The following is a 17,730-nucleotide window of genomic DNA, read 5'->3' as shown; positions in this document are numbered from 1 at the left end:
AAGAACCTAAGCCTAGGCCAGGCAAAGTGACTCACACCTGTAATCCCAGCACCTTGGGAGGCCAAGGCAGTCAGATTGCTTGAGCCCAGGAGTTTGAGACTAACCCGGGCAACATGGTAAAACCCCATCTCTACAAAAAAAATACAAAAATTAGCCCTCCAGCCTGGGCAACATGGTGAAACAAAAACAATTAAAAATTAGCCGGGTGGAGTGGCATGCACCTGTGGTCCCGGCATCTAAATTCTCATCTCAGTTTAGCCCTCATTTTGCCAAGAAGCCTTGAGCAACACTCTTCCCATTACAGGTTTTCAGCACCTCCATTTGTAGGAATTTATTAAGGCTTTTAATGATGGGATGAGGAGAAAGGAAAAAGGAAAGAGAACATTGAATTTCAGAGCAGGGAGAAGAAATAGTAGTGATGCTAGAATAAATATTTCTGCCTCTCCTAGGCCTACCTTCTGGCTGGATATTATTACACAGCCACCGGCAACTACGATATCAAGTGGACAATGCCACATTGTGTTCTGACTTTGAAGCTGATTGGTGAGTGATGGTCACTGCCTGCCTTCCTTACATGTAGGTCCCTCCCCCATCTCACTAAAAACTTCCTCGGCACCCCCCCCGCCATACACTTCTGGCTGCACTCAGTCTACAGGCCACATCCTCAGTGTCCTCTCCCACCACCCTACCCACCCGTTCTCTCTCTGCTCAGGTTTGGCTGTTGACTACTTTGACGGAGGGAAAGATCAGGTAAGTACCCATTCATCCGCAGAGAGGTTCAAGACTTAATGAAAGGGAAGTAAAAGGTTGTTAACAAAAGACTGAACCCAAATTCCAGAGAAGAGCCTCTCCCTCATTCCCCAGCCTGTGCAATCTCCCTTTCAGATAGCACTGAGCAAGGATCAACAAATCTAATTTGCCCAGGATCCAGCTCTTGCACAAAGTCCAGAGATCAATGCCAGCAAGGCATCTGCTAAAGCAGCAACAGCCAGCTATGCACACACATACGCATTTCCATAAGAAGCAACTATTTGTCATCCCCCAAAGAGAAGGCTATTTGAAGAACCCCAGTCAGTGGGGCACACGGGTGGGGAACACTCAAACTGTCTCTTGTGGGGAGATTCAAGGCTATCCTGAACCATGCATTCTCTTCTTGGCATAGAATTCCTTGTCCTCTGAGCAACAGAAATATGCCATACGTGGTGTTCCTTCCCTGCTGGAAGTTGCTGGTTTCTCCTACTTCTACGGGGCCTTCTTGGTAGGGCCCCAGTTCTCAATGAATCACTACATGAAGCTGGTACAGGGAGAGTTGACTGACATACCAGGAAAGATACCAAACAGGTAATTGCTCCTCTTGGTCCAGATGTTCATGTAGGTATTTCACTCACTCTGAAGTGACTCTTCTGAAAGCTGCATTCTCCAGCATGACCCTGGCATAGAGACCTGTGTCATGCAGGCCCTGGACTGTTGTAACAGGCACTCTGTGCCAGGAGTGGGCCCTTTTTAGTTTAGGGTTCTTCCAGTTATCCATTCTAACACTGGTACAAACATAAAAATCCACATTTATGCCATAGGATTTTGCCTGAACCAGTCACATTTCTGCCTTTAAAGCCTATTTTCATGTATATATGAAATATATTTATGATTGATAGGTAGGTAGGTAGGTTGATAGGTAGGTAGGTAGATAGAGGCTGGGCACAGTGGTTTCACCTCTATAATCCCAGCACTTTGGGAGGCCGAGGTGGGAGGATCACTTGAGCCCATGAGTTCTAGACCAGCCTGGCAACATAGAGAGACTCTGTCTCTACAAAAAAATACAAAAATTAGCAGGCATAGTGGCATGCATCTGTAGTCCCAGCTACTTAGGAGGCTGAAGTGGGAGGATTGCTTGAGCCCAGGGGAGGTGGGTCAAGGCTGCAGTGAGCTTTGATCACACCACTGCACTCCATTCTGGGCGACATAGCAAAATCCTGTCTCAAAAATATTTGTTTATCAGTAGGAAATGTAGGAGGGCACAGTGGCTCATGCCTGTAATGCCAACGCTCTGGGAGGCCAAGGCAGGAGGATCACTGGAGACCAGGAGTTCAAGACCAGCCTGGGCAACATAGTGAGACCCCCATCTCTACAAAAAAAAAAATTATCCAGGCAAGGTGGTACATGCCTATAGTCCCAGCTACTCAGGTGGCCAAGGCAGGGGGATCGCTTGAGCCCAGGAGTTCAAGGCCACAGCGAGCAATGACTATGCCTCTGTACTCTAGCCCGAGTGGCAGAGCAAGGCCCTGTCTCTAGAAAATAAAAATTAAAATGGTAAAAAAAAAAGTTTAATTGCCAGAAGAATTCCTTCACTGAGAACTTGTCCATCCTGTGTTTCAGCATCAATTCGACCAAGAAATGAAGGAACAGATTCAAAGTGGTTATTTGTATTATCTTACCTCCACTGGGTTTTCAGTCCCAATGGAAATTGTGAAACCTGGCAAGACCTTGAGATCAGTAGCATCCCTGAGGGGTAAACACAAGACTGGTGCACTGTCTGCTGCCCTGACTTTCCCACAACTCTTAGAGGTTTGCAGTCCCCATTCCTCATAGCCAGCCATAGAAATCTTTCCCTGAAACAGGAAACACTTTGGGCAGCAGAGCTTCTCATCCCATTCCAGGTAGATAACCACACCCCTAAACACTCCTCTCCATAACTGAAGGTCAGAGGGTGAAGGGAATAGTCTCTGCTCTCTGTGACCAGGAACTTCGCTCGTTCCTTTCCAGCATCACTCCTGCTCTCAAGCGCCTGAGTCTGGGCCTTTTCTACCTAGTGGGCTACACACTGCTCAGCCCCCACATCACAGAAGACTATCTCCTCACTGAAGACTATGACGTGAGTGTCTACTAAAGCAGCAGCAGCATGACTGCACCAGAGCTAGAAAATGGACAGGCAAGGATCCCTATAGATAGCAGAGAAGTAGGAAATATCATCTACAAATGCATGTTGGTTTTGCTCTAGATCTGTGAGTTGGTGTCAATGCCAGACGTGCCGGGACACGTTCATCAGCCAGCACTGAATGACCTTCGCGGGCACAGGGCTGTGCCAGGTGCACATTTAGCACCCCTTGCCTTCTCTAGGAGCCGCTCCTAGCTTGCCTTATCACATCCACGTGACCCCTCAGAGCACAGCAGCTTCTGATTCTCCATCCTATTTTCTTCTCTTGACTGATACATTTGGGCACTTCTAGGGAATTCAGAAAGCAAGGGAAGCGGGGAAGTGCTGGCTTTTGCTCCAGCCCAGCTGAAAGGCTTGAAAACAGTTCAGTAATTCTGGGCAGGTTTCTCTCCTTAAATTAAAATCCAATATGGGCCCCTCCGTACTTAACATTCCAAATGCTCATTCCGAACACTTTGCCAACGAAGGCAAACAGTAGAGAAGTTAAACACAGTGCTGCCCTTGGGGCTCTCCAAGGGAAAGGTGAATGAATATTCTCCAGGCCCTCTGCTTATTCCTCTGCCTGTTGTGAAGGCAATCAGGCCAGACTATTGGGGGCATCTGGCAGCAGGACTCAGGCAGGTATGAAGTAGCCAGCCACAAGTGTGAAAAGGAAGAGTGCTGAGAGAAACTGCCTAGTCATGCGATATCCCTAATGCACTGTGCTTTCTTCCCTCAAGAACCACCCCTTCTGGTTCCGCTGCATGTACATGCTGATCTGGGGGAAGTTTGTGCTGTACAAATATGTCACCTGTTGGCTGGTCACAGTAAGTAGAAAAGTTGAAACAGGGTCCTATTTAGACAAGCCATGGGGGCCGGTGTGGGGAGTGGCAAGAGCCCTAACTGAGCTATTCCCTCTCAGGAAGGAGTATGCATTTTGACGGGCCTGGGCTTCAATGGCTTTGAAGAAAAGGGCAAGGCAAAGTGGGATGCCTGTGCCAACATGAAGGTGTGGCTCTTTGAAACAAACCCCCGCTTCACTGGCACCATTGCCTCATTCAACATCAACACCAACGCCTGGGTGGCCCGGTGAGCTGCTGGTGGGGAGCCTGGACCCTGGTTCCTTCCTTCCACTGTCTTCCCAGATTGGAGGGCAAGGGTGTACCATGTCACCCCTATGCGTCTTTCCCACCTGGGCAGAACCCCCTGTCGCTCACACTGACTTTGACCCCCACCTATACCCCCCCAAAAAAACCATTACTGTGATATTTGAAAAAAAGGCAAGATACAAAAGTGCGTTAAGACCTGGGTGTTACTCCAGCTCTGCCAATGGACTTATGTCCTCCACTGCCCTGTTTATAAACAGCTTTACTTGTTTGTCCCCACCACTAGAGTGTGGGCAACTTGAGTAGAGTGTCTGGTTCACCACTGATCTCGGCATCAGCACTCAGTCACTGCTGCTGAACCAAGTGGCTCGTGCGCACACGGTCTCCAGCTCCACCTTGGGTCTGCTTTCCATCTCTAAAAGTAATCAGTCAGCACTGCCTCCAGTACCCTCTGGGGGCTACACGTGGGAGCCCACCAGCACTCCACTCCAATCCTCAGGGTGAGGACCCAGAGGCAGGTGGCGGGATGCAAGGACGTCAGTTTGAGGGTCGCCCCACCCACCCTTTTCTCCAGCTACTTCTTCAAACGACTCAAGTTCCTTGGAAATAAAGAACTCTCTCAGGGTCTCTCGTTGCTATTCCTGGCCCTCTGGCACGGCCTGCACTCAGGATACCTGGTCTGCTTCCAGATGGAATTCCTCATTGTTATTGTGGAAAGACAGGTAGGCCTCCAGGGTGGGGGTGAAGGGGAATATAAGGGAAAAGATGCTGATGAGCTCCTCCTTCCTCCCCAGGCTGCCAGGCTCATTCAAGAGAGCCCCACCCTGAGCAACCTGGCCGCCATTACTGTCCTCCAGCCCTTCTACTATTTGGTGCAACAGACCATCCACTGGCTCTTCATGGGTTACTCCATGACTGCCTTCTGCCTCTTCACGTGGGACAAATGGCTTAAGGCAAGTGAAGGCCTACTTGTGAGACTGGGAGGGACTCACTGCAACCTCGGGCAGCAAGGGACGCTCCAGGCCTGTCTACCTTAGTGGCCTCTCTCTCCACAGGTGTATAAATCCATCTATTTCCTTGGCCACATCTTCTTCTTGAGCCTACTATTCATATTGCCTTATATTCACAAAGCAATGGTGCCAAGGAAAGAGAAGTTAAAGAAGATGGAATAATCCGTTTCCCTGGTAAGTAAATACAGCTAAGCTAAAACTACCACCAGGTTACAGAATAGAGCAACAGACTGGAAAAAAACAATAGTATTAGAAATCTGGGGTGAATTCCAAGGATTAGCCTGGCCACTAAGGAACACAGTATGGGCAATGACTACTGTGACTTATTGAGGCATGCTAGGAAACATCTGGAAGGGCTACAGACCAGGAATTAGAGGAGTAACTAACCAGCCTTCCAATCTCGTCTTGTCTTGCAGGTGGCCTATGCAGGACTGGTGCAGAAACTACTTGTCTCCCTTTTCACAGCACTCCTTTGCCCCACAGCAGAGAATGGAAAAGCCAGGGAGGTGGAAGATCGATGCTTCCAGCTGTGCCTCTGCTGCCAGCCAAGTCTTCATTTGGGGCCAAAGGGGAAACTTTTTTTTGGAGAAGGAGTCTTGCTTTGTCACCCACGCTGGAATGCAGTGACGCGATCTCAGCTCACCGCAACCTCCACCTCCCAGGTTCAAGTGATTTTCCTGCCTCAGCCTCCCAAGTAGCTGGGAATACAGGCACGCCACCACGCCCAGCTAATTTTTGTATTTTCAGTAGAAACGGGGTTTCACCACGTTGGCCAGGCTTGTCTCGAACTCCTGACCGCAAGTGATCCACCCGCCTCTGCCTCCCAAAGTGCTGGGATTGCAGGCGTGAGCCACCGTGCCCGGCCCAAAGGGGAAACTCTTGTGGGAGGAGCAGAGGGGCTCACATCTCCCCTCTGACTCCCCCATGCACATTGCCTTATCTCTCCCCATCTAGCCAGGAATCTATTGTGTTTTTCTTCTGCCAATTTACTATGATTGTGTATGTGCCGCTACCACCACCCCCCCCATGGGGGGGCGGAGAGGGGTGCAAGGCCCTGCCTGCTCCACTTTTTCTACCTTGGAACTGTATTAGATAAAATCACTTCTGTTTGTTCAGTTTTTCACCACTAGCATTCCTGATTGCTCTCTTTCACAGTTCTCCATCCTTGCCATGGCTGATCATCAGGGTTCTCTCCTTTAGCGCACAGGAATCTGGGAGCTAAAGCCTGCCTTCAAAGCATGGAACCAAATTGCAAACTCTGTAACCTCATATCTGTCCCTGAAGTCCCAGGGAACAAACAGTTTTACACCATTGGATACTTTAGGAACCCCAAAACAACCAGGTTTGCAAGAACAGTATTCATAGGATAAACAAATAGCAAATGTACAGCCTTGGCTTCCCCAAACTCCACAGTCTCAGTGCAGAAAGATCATCTTCCAGCAGTCAGCTCAGACCAGGGTCAAAGGATGTGACATCAACAGTTTCTGGTTTCAGAACAGGTTCTACTACTGTCAAATGACCCCCCATACTTCCTCAAAGGCTGTGGTAAGTTTTGCACAGGTGAGGGCAGCAGAAAGGGGATAGTTGCTGATGGACACCATCTTCTCTGTATACTCCACACTGACCTAAGAAAAGAACAGTTTTGTCAGCCAACTCTGTCACTCAGTAGCTGTTTCAACCCTTCTTTAGGGCAGGAAAACTATGGCTGAGCTAGTATTTCAGCTGTGATGTTTAATATCAAATTCCTACAAACGATGAAGAAGGTCCTAACTGTGACTATTACAATTATGGCAGCAGTCCTCAAAGGATGTGCCCTGGGGCAGGGTGTGGAACTGTCATGTGTCTTCTAGCTCATTGTAAGCATTGTTAAAATGCCTACTGCTCTGGGAATTCTATACTAAGTTCAGCTCTACCAAGAATTTCAGGGTTGAGCCCAGACCTTACCTTGCCATGGGCAAAGGCCCCTACCACAAAAACAATAGGATCACTGCTGGGCACCAGCTCACGCACATCACTGACAACCGGGATGGAAAAAGAAGTGCCAACTTTCATACATCCAACTGGAAAGTGATCTGATACTGGATTCTTAATTACCTAAAGTAAAAAAGAGAAAAGTCAGCCCCAGAAACATTCCCAGAACCAAACTTCAACTAATAGGTTTCAATACCTCACCTTCAAAAGCTTCTGGGGGCCATCAGCTGCTCGAACACTGAGCTTGTGTAAAAGTTGAACTAAAAGGGGGAAAAGGAGTTCAGAGCTAGATGGAGACCACAGCCCTTCTGTCCAGTCATCTAACAAGGAAAACCCCATAGGTAAGATGAGTTCCCTGTGTGCTTTATATCTAGACTGGACTCCTGAAATGTTAGGAACAAACAGTTGCCAAGCATATGGCTAGCTGTACAGTGATGGGTTCAGACTCACTCTTTCACTCAGCCAGGAAGCTACTGCAAGAACAGGAGTGGAGTTTCCACAAACACAGAAAAATAATAACCGTCCTTGTCCTGGTATTAATCATGTTGTTCTCCCATTTCCTCGCTTAAAAATCCCACATTTAGTTCTCCCTTTTCCTCTTCCTCCCTTTTTCCCTACTGACAAGTTCATTCTAACTTTGTTCTAAGACTTCTTACCCATGAGGCCACAAAAGCGGTCAAAGGTTCTGGGAATTCGGGTCTGGGGATTCACTTCAATCAGAACATTCTTCTGGGTATGGATATAAACCTGTAGCAAGCCAGCTCGGTTCAGGGGACTATCCATCAGCATCAGCAAACTCTGAGCAAAGCAGAAACCAAGGCATGGTTAAGGCTGAAGAGAGGCAGCACTCAGCTGCCAACCCTTCCATACAGAGGCTCAAAGGGTTGTGAGCACTGTCCCTGGAGTTACCTGGTGGGTGATGTCTGGCCGCACTTCCCCAGGGTCCCGTCCATTCTTCAACAATATAGACTTGTGCTTGTCACAGTTGAGTAGCTCATATGTCTTCCCTACCTGAAGAACAGGGAACATGACGAAAGAACAGCATAAGCTTCTGTTACCTAGCCCCGTGGTTCTTCAAGTGTGGTCCCCAAACTACCAGCAGCAGCTGCACCTGGAAACTTGTTAGGCAAATTCTCAGGCCCACCCTAGACCTCCTAAACCAGAAACACTGGAGGTAGAGCCCAGCAAGCCCTCAGGGGATCACTGTGCAGCCTTATTTGCACTCCCCAGTAAATGGTCTCAGAGGGAAACAGGAGGAAGGGTACAACCTGTGACTTCACATTATCTACTAATACACTGGATTTAATTTAAAAACCTGTGGCTGTTAGGCAAGGCCAATGAGACATCCTGGAACTAGGCAGGAGTTAGTGAGCAAGGCTGAATGCTGTGTTTATTACAGGAGTAGTAAGTACGTACTGTGCAAAATATACAGTCACTACCCTCAGTTTGCGTACACCAAACATGCACTAAGTGAAGAGCTGCAAATCTGAACAAGAAGAAATGTGAAGGCCGGGCACGGTGGCTCACGCCTGTAATCCCAGCACTTTGGGAGGCCGAGGCGGGCGGATCACAAGGTCAGGAGATCGAGGCCATCGTGGCTAACACGGTGAAACCCCATTTCTACTAAAAATATAAAAAATTAGCCGGGCGTGGTGGCAGGCGCCTGTAGTCCCAGCTACTTGGGAGGCGGAGCTTGCAGCACCACTGCACTCCAGCCCAGGCAACAGAGCAAGACTCCATCTCAAAAAAAAGAAATGTGAAAACTAGTGATGCAGGAGGCAGTTTAATCAAAGAAAATTCTCAGAAATAAAATGAAGAGGGGTTATTCCCAGTTTTAAGACTGGCATGGGGGCAGGTGCAGTGAGTGGCTCACGCCTGTAATCCCAGCACTCTGGGAGGCCAAGGCAGGCAAATCACTTAAGGTCAGAAGTTCAAGACCAGCCTGGGCAACATGGCGAAACCCCATCTCTACAAAAAATACAAAAATTAGCTGGGCATGGTGGCACATGCCTGTAGTCCTAGCTACTTGGGAGGCGAAGGTGGGAGGATGGCTTGAGCCCGGGAGACAGAGATTGCAGTGAGCCAAGACTGCACCACTGCACTCCAGCCTGGGTGACAGAGCAAGACCCTGTCCCAAAAAAAAAAAAAAAAGAAAGACTGGCATGAGCAAAGGTACAGATGGAATCAAGGCAAAGTAGCCAGGTGTGGTGGCTTATGCCTGTGATCCCAACACTTTAGGAGGCCGAGGTGGGAAGATCACTTGAGCCCAGGAATTTGAGACCGGCCTGGGCAACACGATGGGACCCTGTCTCACAAAAAAAAAAAAAAAAAAAAATTAGCCAGGTGCAGTGGCATTTGCTGACAGTCCCAGTTACTCAGGAGGATAAGGTGGGAGGACTGCTTGAGCCAGGGAGGTAGAGGCTGCAGTGAACCATCACACCACTGCACTCTGTTGCCCAGACAACAGCAAGACCCTATCTCAAAAAAGAAACAAAAAAGAAAAAGTGGAAACAAAGAAAGGAAACTTTGAGGAAAATTGGGAGCTGAGACACTGAAGGGCTGTGATTATATATGAAGCTGCTTTGTAAACCACAGAATCCTAATGTATCAAGCACAAAGCCAAAAACAATTCTGGAGTAAGCAGGGCAGGATAGGAATGACTGACAGACACTATCTTAACAACTCTCTGTACACTGGAAAAGACATCAGAAGTTTGATGTTAAAGAAGTGGACTACATCTGTAGCAGCTAAAAGAAATAATTCCAAGTTGCAATTTGGAGTCCCAAGGAGCATTAGGGTGGTCAGTAAAAGGTCTAAAAACAAACTGTTATATACAAATACAAGTTTTGGAAGGCTAAGTTTTTATGTATCACTGGAATGTATATGTCTAGCAACATTCTTGAGATATATGGCTCCAAAAAGTCTGCAAAAAAAGGGATGTAGATTTTGAAATTGAATAGTTGAAGTAATGTCACAGAGAGTAAGCACAAAGAAAGAACAAATGACCAAGAACTAAGTCCATGAGACACCCTTAGTTATAGAAGAAAAAAACCTTCTTGAATGAATAATACAGTTTCAACCCATTAGTAGGATATAACCATGTTTTCTATTCTTTTAATAGATTACAGGCGCAGGCCTGTAATCCCAGCTACTCTGGAGGCTGAGGCAGGAGAATCAATTGAATCCGGGAGGCAGAGGCTGCAGTGAGCCAAGATCGTGCCACTGCACTCCAGCCTGGTAGAGACTGAGACTCTATCTCAAAAAAAAAAAAAAAAAAAGTGTATTTAGAACGAAGATTAAAATCCTGGTCTGACTTCTAAACCAATGCGATTTCTTCTGGGCCTATTCATTGAATTAGTTCTAACAGGTAACAGAAAGGAGGAGGAAGAACACTGCCCAAGGCTTTAAGATAGAGAACTGCTGGTTCTATTACATGTGGGGAAAGAGATGAATGATAGATAAAAATGCAGATGTAAAAGTTTTAAATAATAACCAGGTCTGGACAGTGTATCGTAGGTGGATATTAGAGAGAGGTGACTATGGACACTAATGAATTGAAACATGAAGCCCTTACAAAAAGTGTGGGCAGACTAGGCTACATAACTACCTTTCTCATCTGCCCAGTAACTTGTCTTGGGATGTGGAATGACGCAAGGAAGGAAACTTTCCTCTGCTTAGACTACTGTACCACAGAATCCTGGTTAACCAATTGGAAGCAAGGAGGTGAGGGCTGGAATATCATTCAAAAAGAGCAAAAAAACATGAGTACTACCGGCCAGGAACGGTGGCTCACGCCTCTAATCCCAACACTTTAGGAGGCCTAGGCGGGCGGATCACTTGAGGTCAGGAGTTCGAGACCAGCGTGGCCAACATGGTGAAACCCCATCTGAACTAAAAATACAAAAAAATTAGCCGGGCGTGGTGGCACGTGCCTGTAGTCCCAGCTACTCCAGAGGCTGATTCAGGAGAACTGTTTGAAGCCGGGAGGCAGAGGTTGCAGTGAGCCGAGGTCGCGCAACTGCACTCCCGCCTAGGCGACAGAGCGAGCCTCCGTCTCAAAAAAAAAAAAGAAAGAAAAAAGAAAAGAAAAATGAGTACTACCATCCCAGGATGTCAAATCAACGCAAAGCCAACCAAGCCACCTTCCTTCAACAGCATCTTTCACCGCTCTCTGCTTTCTCCATCCACTCTGGGCCCCTTACCCTCATTCCACGGAGTCCCAGCCTATCGATTTACTACTTCTCCACTTCCTGTCCCAAACTACCTTGACTGTCTCCAAACTGGCCCCTTCCAGCACCACAATAAGCCTACGGCCTCCGATCTTGTTTCCTGCCCCTAGTCGGGGCCGCTTGGGTGGCACAGCATCCCAGTCCTGTGCCTGCTCCCCACCGCTTCGTTCACGAGGCTTGAATCCACCACTGGGCGCGGCCATCTTGCAACAAGACCGGAAGTTGCGCTAGCGCTCTTAAATGAGAACAACCCGGCTTCTAATCACAAATTTCCTTCCGGCTGCCATTTTGAAAGTGGGCTCGGAAATGGAGATGACTTGCTGTCTTGCGCGGCCCTCCCTGGGAGGGCAGCCTTCCAGAAAGGGGCGGGACTTCCGCATGCGCGATTCCTGTGCGCGAAGTTCGGGTCCGTAGTGGCCTAAGGGGGAGGGTTTCAAAGGGAGCGCACTTCCGGTGCCCTTTCTTTCGCCAGCCTTACGGACCCGAACCCTCGTGTGAAGGGTGCAGTACCTAATCCGGAGCGGGGTAGAGGCGGGCCGGCACCCCCTTCTGACCTCCGGTGCCGCCGGCCTCAAGATCAGACATGGCCCAGAACTTGAAGGACTTGGCGGGACGGCTGCCCGCCGGGCCCCGGGGCATGGGCACGGCCCTGAAGCTGTTGCTGGGGGCCGGCGCTGTGGCCTACGGTGTGCGCGAATCCGTGTTCACCGGTGAGCAACCTCCGCCCGCTCGCCGGACGCTTCCAGTCCCTCCCCCAAACCCCTTGCCCTGTCCCCGCGCCCCTCCACGAGCCTAGCATTTCCTCTGAGCAGCGGCCTGGCCTGATCACCACCCCTCTCCCCACAGTGGAAGGCGGGCACAGAGCCATCTTCTTCAATCGGATCGGTGGAGTGCAGCAGGACACTATCCTGGCCGAGGGCCTTCACTTCAGGTAATGGCGGGCAGAGCCTGCTGACCCTGACCTTTCACCCTTGACGCCGACCCAGCAGTGGCTATAGTCGGACGTGCAACAGGATTCAACGCTGCTCTTTTCCCGCCCTCCTCATCCCTGCCGCTAGGATAGTGGGTGCTGCGCGAACCTCCAGCAACATACAAACTGTTGTTTTCCAAAGGGACAAGAGAATCTCTCCTTGTCTGTGGTCGTGGGGAGGAGCAGGCAAAAAAACGCGTGGTGAGGGGAAACCGGGCAAAGCTAGTGAAACTGCGGCCTTTTTTTTTTGGAGAGGGAGTCTTACTCTGTCGCCCAGGCTGGAGTGCAGTGGCGCGATCTCGGCTCACTGCAACTTCCGCCTTCTGGTTTCAAGCCATTCTCCTGCCTCAGCCTCACGAGTAGCTGGGATTACAGGCGCCTGCCACCACGCCCGGCTAATTTTTGTATTTTAGTAGAGACGGGGTTTCACTATGTAGGTCAAGCTGGTCTCAAACTCCTGACCTCAAATGATCCGCCCGCCTCGGCCTCCCAAAGTGCTGGGATTACAGGCGTGAGCCACCGCGTCCAGCCGAAACTGCGGCCTCTTAATACCTATCCCTGTCCTCTCCAGGATCCCTTGGTTCCAGTACCCCATTATCTATGACATTCGGGCCAGACCTCGAAAAATCTCCTCCCCTACAGGCTCCAAAGGTAGGTCTGAGCACTTGGTAATCACATGGCAGGTGGGATGATCAAGGGAGCTGGCAAGAAACCCCAGGGGAAGATGGTAGTGTCAGGCCTTTAGGCCTTAGTTTCCACATCTGCAAGAGCTGTAACTAAAATATCTGCCTCCTGGGGTCAAAGCAGCACATTCTGAACACACTGTGTTTGGGTGCTTTTTACTGTCTCCTCTCTGACGTGTATTCAATAAGAGTATTGTTTGTCCTTTGTCTTATTCACTGCCTAGATCAAAGCTTTGTTTTAAAGCCTTTTTTTTCTAACTGCTTGACTTACTATATCTACAGTTACATCCAGTAGTACACTCTGTTCTGGAGAAGTTTGTCCCTACGCTTGACTAGTTCACCTGTTCTCTCCTTCTAGACCATACATAAAAGCCGTGCCTTTGAGTTCCCCAGACCTCTTCCTCCTCCCCACCCACCCACACACATACACCCTGGGTCAGGTAGCTCACCTGTAACCTGTAATGTACTTCTTTGTGCTATACCTAGTGCAGGTCGCTTATTCATTTACTAGACTGGGCCCTGGGAATAAAAGATTCATTAAACACAATTCTTGTCCCCCAAGTCCTTGCAGGAGACATGATTATGGTACAGCACAAAAGCGCCCACGTTAGAGGTTGCACAGAGTACAGAGGGGGAAAGAGTAGTCAGCTCTGCTGGTGACGAGGGTTGCAGTTCAAGGCTTCACAGTGGGTGAGGGTGCATTTCAGCTGTGCTGCGTCTTGTCTTCCTTGTCAGCCTGATTAACTCTCCTTCCCCCAGGGTAGTGCCAGGCTGTACACCATTGCACAGGGCATACAGGGAGGAACATGAAGGAGAAAATGCTTGGGAAAGGGTGTTTGGCCTTGACCAGCCACTGCTGACCTCAATCTCAGACCTACAGATGGTGAATATCTCCCTGCGAGTGTTGTCTCGACCGAATGCTCAGGAGCTTCCTAGCATGTACCAGCGCCTAGGGCTGGACTATGAGGAACGAGTGTTGCCGTCCATTGTCAACGAGGTGCTCAAGAGTGTGGTGGCCAAGTTCAATGCCTCGCAGCTGATCACCCAGCGGGCCCAGGTCTGACTCCCAGCACCATCTGCATGGTGTCAGCCTTTCCATCCTAGGCCCAGGGTATTGGGAATTAGGAAAGGCCGCTTATTAGAAAAGGATTGTCACCCTAGTGCCATTTCCACCTAAAAGCTGTGCTAATTGCCACTGTGAAATAAGGAGAGCCAGCATTAGAACTCGATAGCACTCGGTGTTAGGAAGCACAGAGGAAATGGCCAAGTCTTGGCTTTTCCTGCAGCTCTTTGAGCAGAGAGGCTTATGTTACAGGTTTGCCTGACAGGAAGCTAAGGCAGTGCATATTGTATTGAGAGTGAAGGGTTAGGGGTCGCAACCTTCCTTTCAGTTCTCCAGTCCCCTCAAAGCACCCCTTCCTTCCCCTCTTCATCCCTGCCCTCAGGTATCCCTGTTGATCCGCCGGGAGCTGACAGAGAGGGCCAAGGACTTCAGCCTCATCCTGGATGATGTGGCCATCACAGAGCTGAGCTTTAGCCGAGAGTACACAGCTGCTGTAGAAGCCAAACAAGTGGGTGAGTCGCAAGAGCTGTGGGGTGAGGGCTTCCGAGATGCAGGAGGAGGAAAGACTCCATGGGCGGGGCTCCTGACCCAGGACAGGGTCTCCCTGACTCTCTCCCACCACAGCCCAGCAGGAGGCCCAGCGGGCCCAATTCTTGGTAGAAAAAGCAAAGCAGGAACAGCGGCAGAAGATTGTGCAGGCTGAGGGTGAGGCCGAGGCTGCCAAGATGATATCCTTCTGCTAGAGAGATCTCAGCCTAAGCCCCTAGGGCACCTGAGTTCCCCATCCTCCTTCATGGGCAGGCTGATGAGACTAAGGCGAATGCGACTCCGTGCTCTCTGGCCCTTGGCTCCTTGTTGGGGGTGGGGACCACAGATGAGATCTGAAATCTTAGTGGGAGTACCTGAGCCATGACTCCCCACTGTAAGGCCAGATCAATAGCATTGGTGGCCTTGCCTTCATTTCTGCTGCTGCCCCTAGTTCCTGGCAGCAGCCTGCAGGGAGGCCCACAGGTGGGGTCCAAGGTAGGGCTGGGCACAAGCCACCTGAGCGCAACCTTGGATCTGACAGCCCAGAGGAGGACTGGAGCAAGGGAGTGTGGTAAGGACGGGGCCAGGGATTGAGACCTGCCCTTGCGTGAACCTTAACCCTCCTCACCTTGGAGAAGCACTGAGCAAGAACCCTGGCTACATCAAACTTCGCAAGATTCGAGCAGCCCAGAATATCTCCAAGACGGTGAGTGTGTCAGCCCAGCGTCTCTGATGGGGCTGCCTTGAGAAAGTGCTTTCAGTTAAGGCACATTGAGGTGAGGGAATTCAAACCTTGCTTGTTCGGGTTTCTACTCAGATTGGCTTCTCTGGCTGGCGAGGTGGCTCATGCATGTAATCCCCGCACTTTGGGAGGCCAAGGTGGGTGGATCACCTGAGGTCAGGAGTTTGAGACCAGCCTGGCCAACATGGTGAAACCCCATCTCTACTAAAAATACAAAAGATCATGAGCCTGCTGTGGTGGCATTTAGCTATATTCCCAGCTACGCAGGAGGCTGAGGCAGGAGAATCACTTGAACCCAGGAGGCGGAAGTTGCAGTGAGCTGAGATCATGCCGCTGCACTCCAGCCTGGGCAACAGAGCAAGACTCCATCTCAAAAATAAATAAATAAAAAATTGGCTTCTCCAATACTCTTTCCATCAAGAATGATTCCTCTGGGTTCCCTGACCTTTTGTTCTTGCCTCTGTTACTTTGCTAATAATCGTAGCTGCTGCTCACTGCTCTGGATCCCTAAATGAGAGCAGAAACCATGTGTTATTCATTGCTGTATCCCTGCCCTAATCTGCATGTGTTCCATTAAGTAGCTACTGAATTGCAGGGGTCGGAATTGAGGTCTTTGCTTAATGCAAGCATCTGTCTTATTTTCTCCCCTGTAGATCGCCACATCACAGAATCGTATCTATCTCACGGCTGACAACCTTGTGCTGAACCTACAGGATGAAAGTTTCACCAGGTGAGAGATGTGACCGCGCAGTGGGGTATCACAAAGAACATGGGACTTGAGCCTGGTTGCTTGGGCTCTGGAGCCTGCTACAGCTATTCATATGGCTCTGAGAGACATTGAACCAAAATTAGAAAAAGGGGTGGTTGACAGTTTCTATCTTGCATCTCATAGGATTGATTTTATGAGATCAAATAGGATTATTCACATAAAAAGCACTTTAATTATAAAGTTTTCGTCTAACCAAAAAGTGATGAAAGATGATACTCAGTTTTCTTACTCAAGAGCCCTCAAACTCCTCTGGTGCATGGAGGGATGTTAGGAAAGGAGATGAGAAATAGCAGTGGCCATAAGAACATGCCTCCTCCTTTCATGAGCCTGAGATTCCTGGCGGTCAACCCTGTTTGTCTTTTCTCCTGGGAGCAAAGGAGGGTTCAAAGCTGAGTGGGGCCTGAAGCTGTCAATTAACGTGTGCATTTCTCTTCTGTTTCTTGTTCATCTGGCGATCTGGCACCACAGAGGAAGGTAAGTTGTTGCTGCTTCTGTGGGTTCCTGCAGGCCACCTTCTCCCAGTACCTGCCCCCTACCCTACCCCTTTCCCACCTCCCCACAGACAAACCCTCAATCAGGGTAGGAGAGGGAATGGCCTAGAGTGTCCTGCCTCTCACATTTATGTCCCCTAATAGTGTCATTATCTATCTTTTTTTCTACAGTGACAGCCTCATCAAGGGTAAGAAATGAGCCTAGTCACCAAGAACTCCACCCCCAGAGGAAGTGGATCTGCTTCTCCAGTTTTTGAGGAGCCAGCCAGGGGTCCAGCACAGCCCTACCCCGCCCCAATATCATGCGATGGTCCCCCACACTGGTTCCCTGAACCCCTCTTGGATTAAGGAAGACTGAAGACTAGCCCCTTTTCTGGGGAATTACTTTCCTCCTCCCTGTGTTAACTGGGGCTGTTGGGACAGTGCGTGATTTCTCAGTGATTTCCTACAGTGTTGTTCCCTCCCTCAAGGCTGGGAGGAGATAACCACCAACCCAGGAATTCTCAATAAATTTTTATTACTTAACCCGAAGTCAAGGCTTCACGTGTTCATGAACTGGGTAACGGGCAGCACGCATGCGCACGTTCACATATGCGCTCCTGGGTCTGTCTTTGTGTCTGCCAGCAGGGGGCGCAAAAGAATCTGGCTGTGGTGGCTAAGGGGAAGCAAGGCCTGGGCTCCGAAACAGGACCCAAGCTGGGAAGGCTGGCCCTGAGTTCTGGAGGCCCAGCTGTGCTCTTCACCCCACCCTCCATTTCTCCCACATCACCCATTTTTTTTAAGGCTGGACAGCCGTGGCTTTGCTGAGCCAGATTAAAAATCTGATGACCCCAACAGGAGCTGCTTCCTTGGTAGCAGGGTTCCTTGTGGCTATGGGGAGCCTTCCTGTGCCTGTTGAGGCACTTCTGTGCCCAGAAGCCCAGTGGATCGCGTGGCCTGCTGTAGGCCCCCCAGACTCCATTTCTCAGTCACCAGGCGTGAGGAGCTGCTAGCTAACAGGGCTCCCCTGTGGAGGTGGGCTTTTCATCCCCATAGCTCTGGGGCCAACAGAACAGGTGCCTATCTGTTCAGTCCACAGATAAGCTGACACTTATCTTCCCAAGACAGGCCTTCCCGAATCTCAGGCACCAGAGAAACAGAGCCACCGTTTATACCTGAATCTCCCACTACTGCCCATTTCCCATCCCTGCGGGGAGACAAGATGTGGAACTCAGACAAAACATGGGGGCAAAGTATGTACAGGAACTGCCAAATGCA

General features: G+C 49.7%; 3 protein-coding genes and 1 non-coding gene across 6 annotated transcripts in view; 3 read left to right on the top strand and 1 right to left on the bottom strand.

The window, feature by feature from the left end:
* The window catches only part of LPCAT3 (lysophosphatidylcholine acyltransferase 3), a 42,214-nt gene extending 36,064 nt beyond the window's left edge, over positions 1–6,150 (top strand). The window contains exons 4-13 of the mRNA XM_054444511.2: positions 450–543; positions 713–750; positions 1,163–1,341; positions 2,761–2,869; positions 3,652–3,738; positions 3,834–4,000; positions 4,592–4,739; positions 4,812–4,970; positions 5,073–5,201; positions 5,444–6,150. Of these exons, the coding sequence (XP_054300486.1) occupies positions 450–543; positions 713–750; positions 1,163–1,341; positions 2,761–2,869; positions 3,652–3,738; positions 3,834–4,000; positions 4,592–4,739; positions 4,812–4,970; positions 5,073–5,189 (1,098 nt within the window). The 3' untranslated portion in view covers positions 5,190–5,201; positions 5,444–6,150. The remainder of the gene's footprint in view (positions 1–449; positions 544–712; positions 751–1,162; positions 1,342–2,760; positions 2,870–3,651; positions 3,739–3,833; positions 4,001–4,591; positions 4,740–4,811; positions 4,971–5,072; positions 5,202–5,443) is intronic.
* A 220-nt stretch (positions 6,151–6,370) lies between these two features.
* EMG1 (EMG1 N1-specific pseudouridine methyltransferase) lies at positions 6,371–11,605 on the bottom strand. Of its 3 annotated transcripts, none has more exons than XM_054444514.2 (6): positions 11,263–11,605; positions 7,908–8,009; positions 7,655–7,796; positions 7,200–7,258; positions 6,972–7,121; positions 6,371–6,652 (listed from the first exon to the last, which is right to left on the bottom strand). In XM_054444514.2, the coding sequence occupies exons 1-6, from the start codon at positions 11,428–11,430 to the stop codon at positions 6,539–6,541; spliced, it is 735 nt and encodes a 244-aa protein (XP_054300489.1). In that variant the 5' UTR covers positions 11,431–11,605; the 3' UTR covers positions 6,371–6,538. The 3 variants fall into 3 exon arrangements, with proteins under 3 accessions (XP_054300489.1, XP_054300491.1, XP_054300490.1); XM_054444516.2 differs by having other exon boundaries at positions 11,201–11,412; XM_054444515.2 differs by lacking the exon at positions 6,972–7,121.
* Positions 11,606–11,802: 197 nt separating this feature from the next.
* On the top strand, positions 11,803–17,004 carry PHB2 (prohibitin 2). Its single transcript, XM_063646908.1, has 8 exons — positions 11,803–11,937; positions 12,074–12,158; positions 12,769–12,848; positions 13,753–13,937; positions 14,326–14,455; positions 14,568–14,671; positions 15,100–15,177; positions 15,867–17,004. Exons 1-8 carry the CDS (start codon positions 11,811–11,813, stop codon positions 15,945–15,947), a joined length of 870 nt encoding a protein of 289 aa, XP_063502978.1. The 5' UTR covers positions 11,803–11,810; the 3' UTR covers positions 15,948–17,004.
* On the top strand, positions 14,742–15,011 carry LOC129011109 (small nucleolar RNA U89). The gene has a single exon (XR_008493230.1). It is a non-coding gene; the product is annotated as a small nucleolar RNA U89 (small nucleolar RNA).
* Positions 17,005–17,730: the final 726 nt, after the last annotated feature.

The sequence above is a fragment of the Pongo pygmaeus genome, chromosome 10 (assembly GCF_028885625.2).
Source record: "Pongo pygmaeus isolate AG05252 chromosome 10, NHGRI_mPonPyg2-v2.0_pri, whole genome shotgun sequence".
NCBI classification, from domain to species: domain Eukaryota; kingdom Metazoa; phylum Chordata; class Mammalia; order Primates; family Hominidae; genus Pongo; species Pongo pygmaeus.
This window is presented reverse-complemented; position numbering and strand designations above follow the sequence as displayed.

Coding starts and splice junctions, on each gene's coding strand:
- EMG1 (XM_054444514.2), bottom strand. CDS start 11,430: ATGGCCGCGCCCAGTGGTGGATTCAAGCCTCGTGAACGAAGCGGTGGG. Junction 7,259..7,654: donor CCGCTTTTGTGGCCTCATGG/GTAAGAAGTCTT, acceptor TCCCCCTTTTAG/TTCAACTTTTACACAAGCTC. Junction 7,122..7,199: donor GCCCCCAGAAGCTTTTGAAG/GTGAGGTATTGA, acceptor TTTTTACTTTAG/GTAATTAAGAATCCAGTATC.
- PHB2 (XM_063646908.1), top strand. CDS start 11,811: ATGGCCCAGAACTTGAAGGACTTGGCGGGACGGCTGCCCGCCGGGCCC. Junction 13,938..14,325: donor TGATCACCCAGCGGGCCCAG/GTCTGACTCCCA, acceptor CCCTGCCCTCAG/GTATCCCTGTTGATCCGCCG. Junction 14,672..15,099: donor AGGCCGAGGCTGCCAAGATG/ATATCCTTCTGC, acceptor AACCCTCCTCAC/CTTGGAGAAGCACTGAGCAA.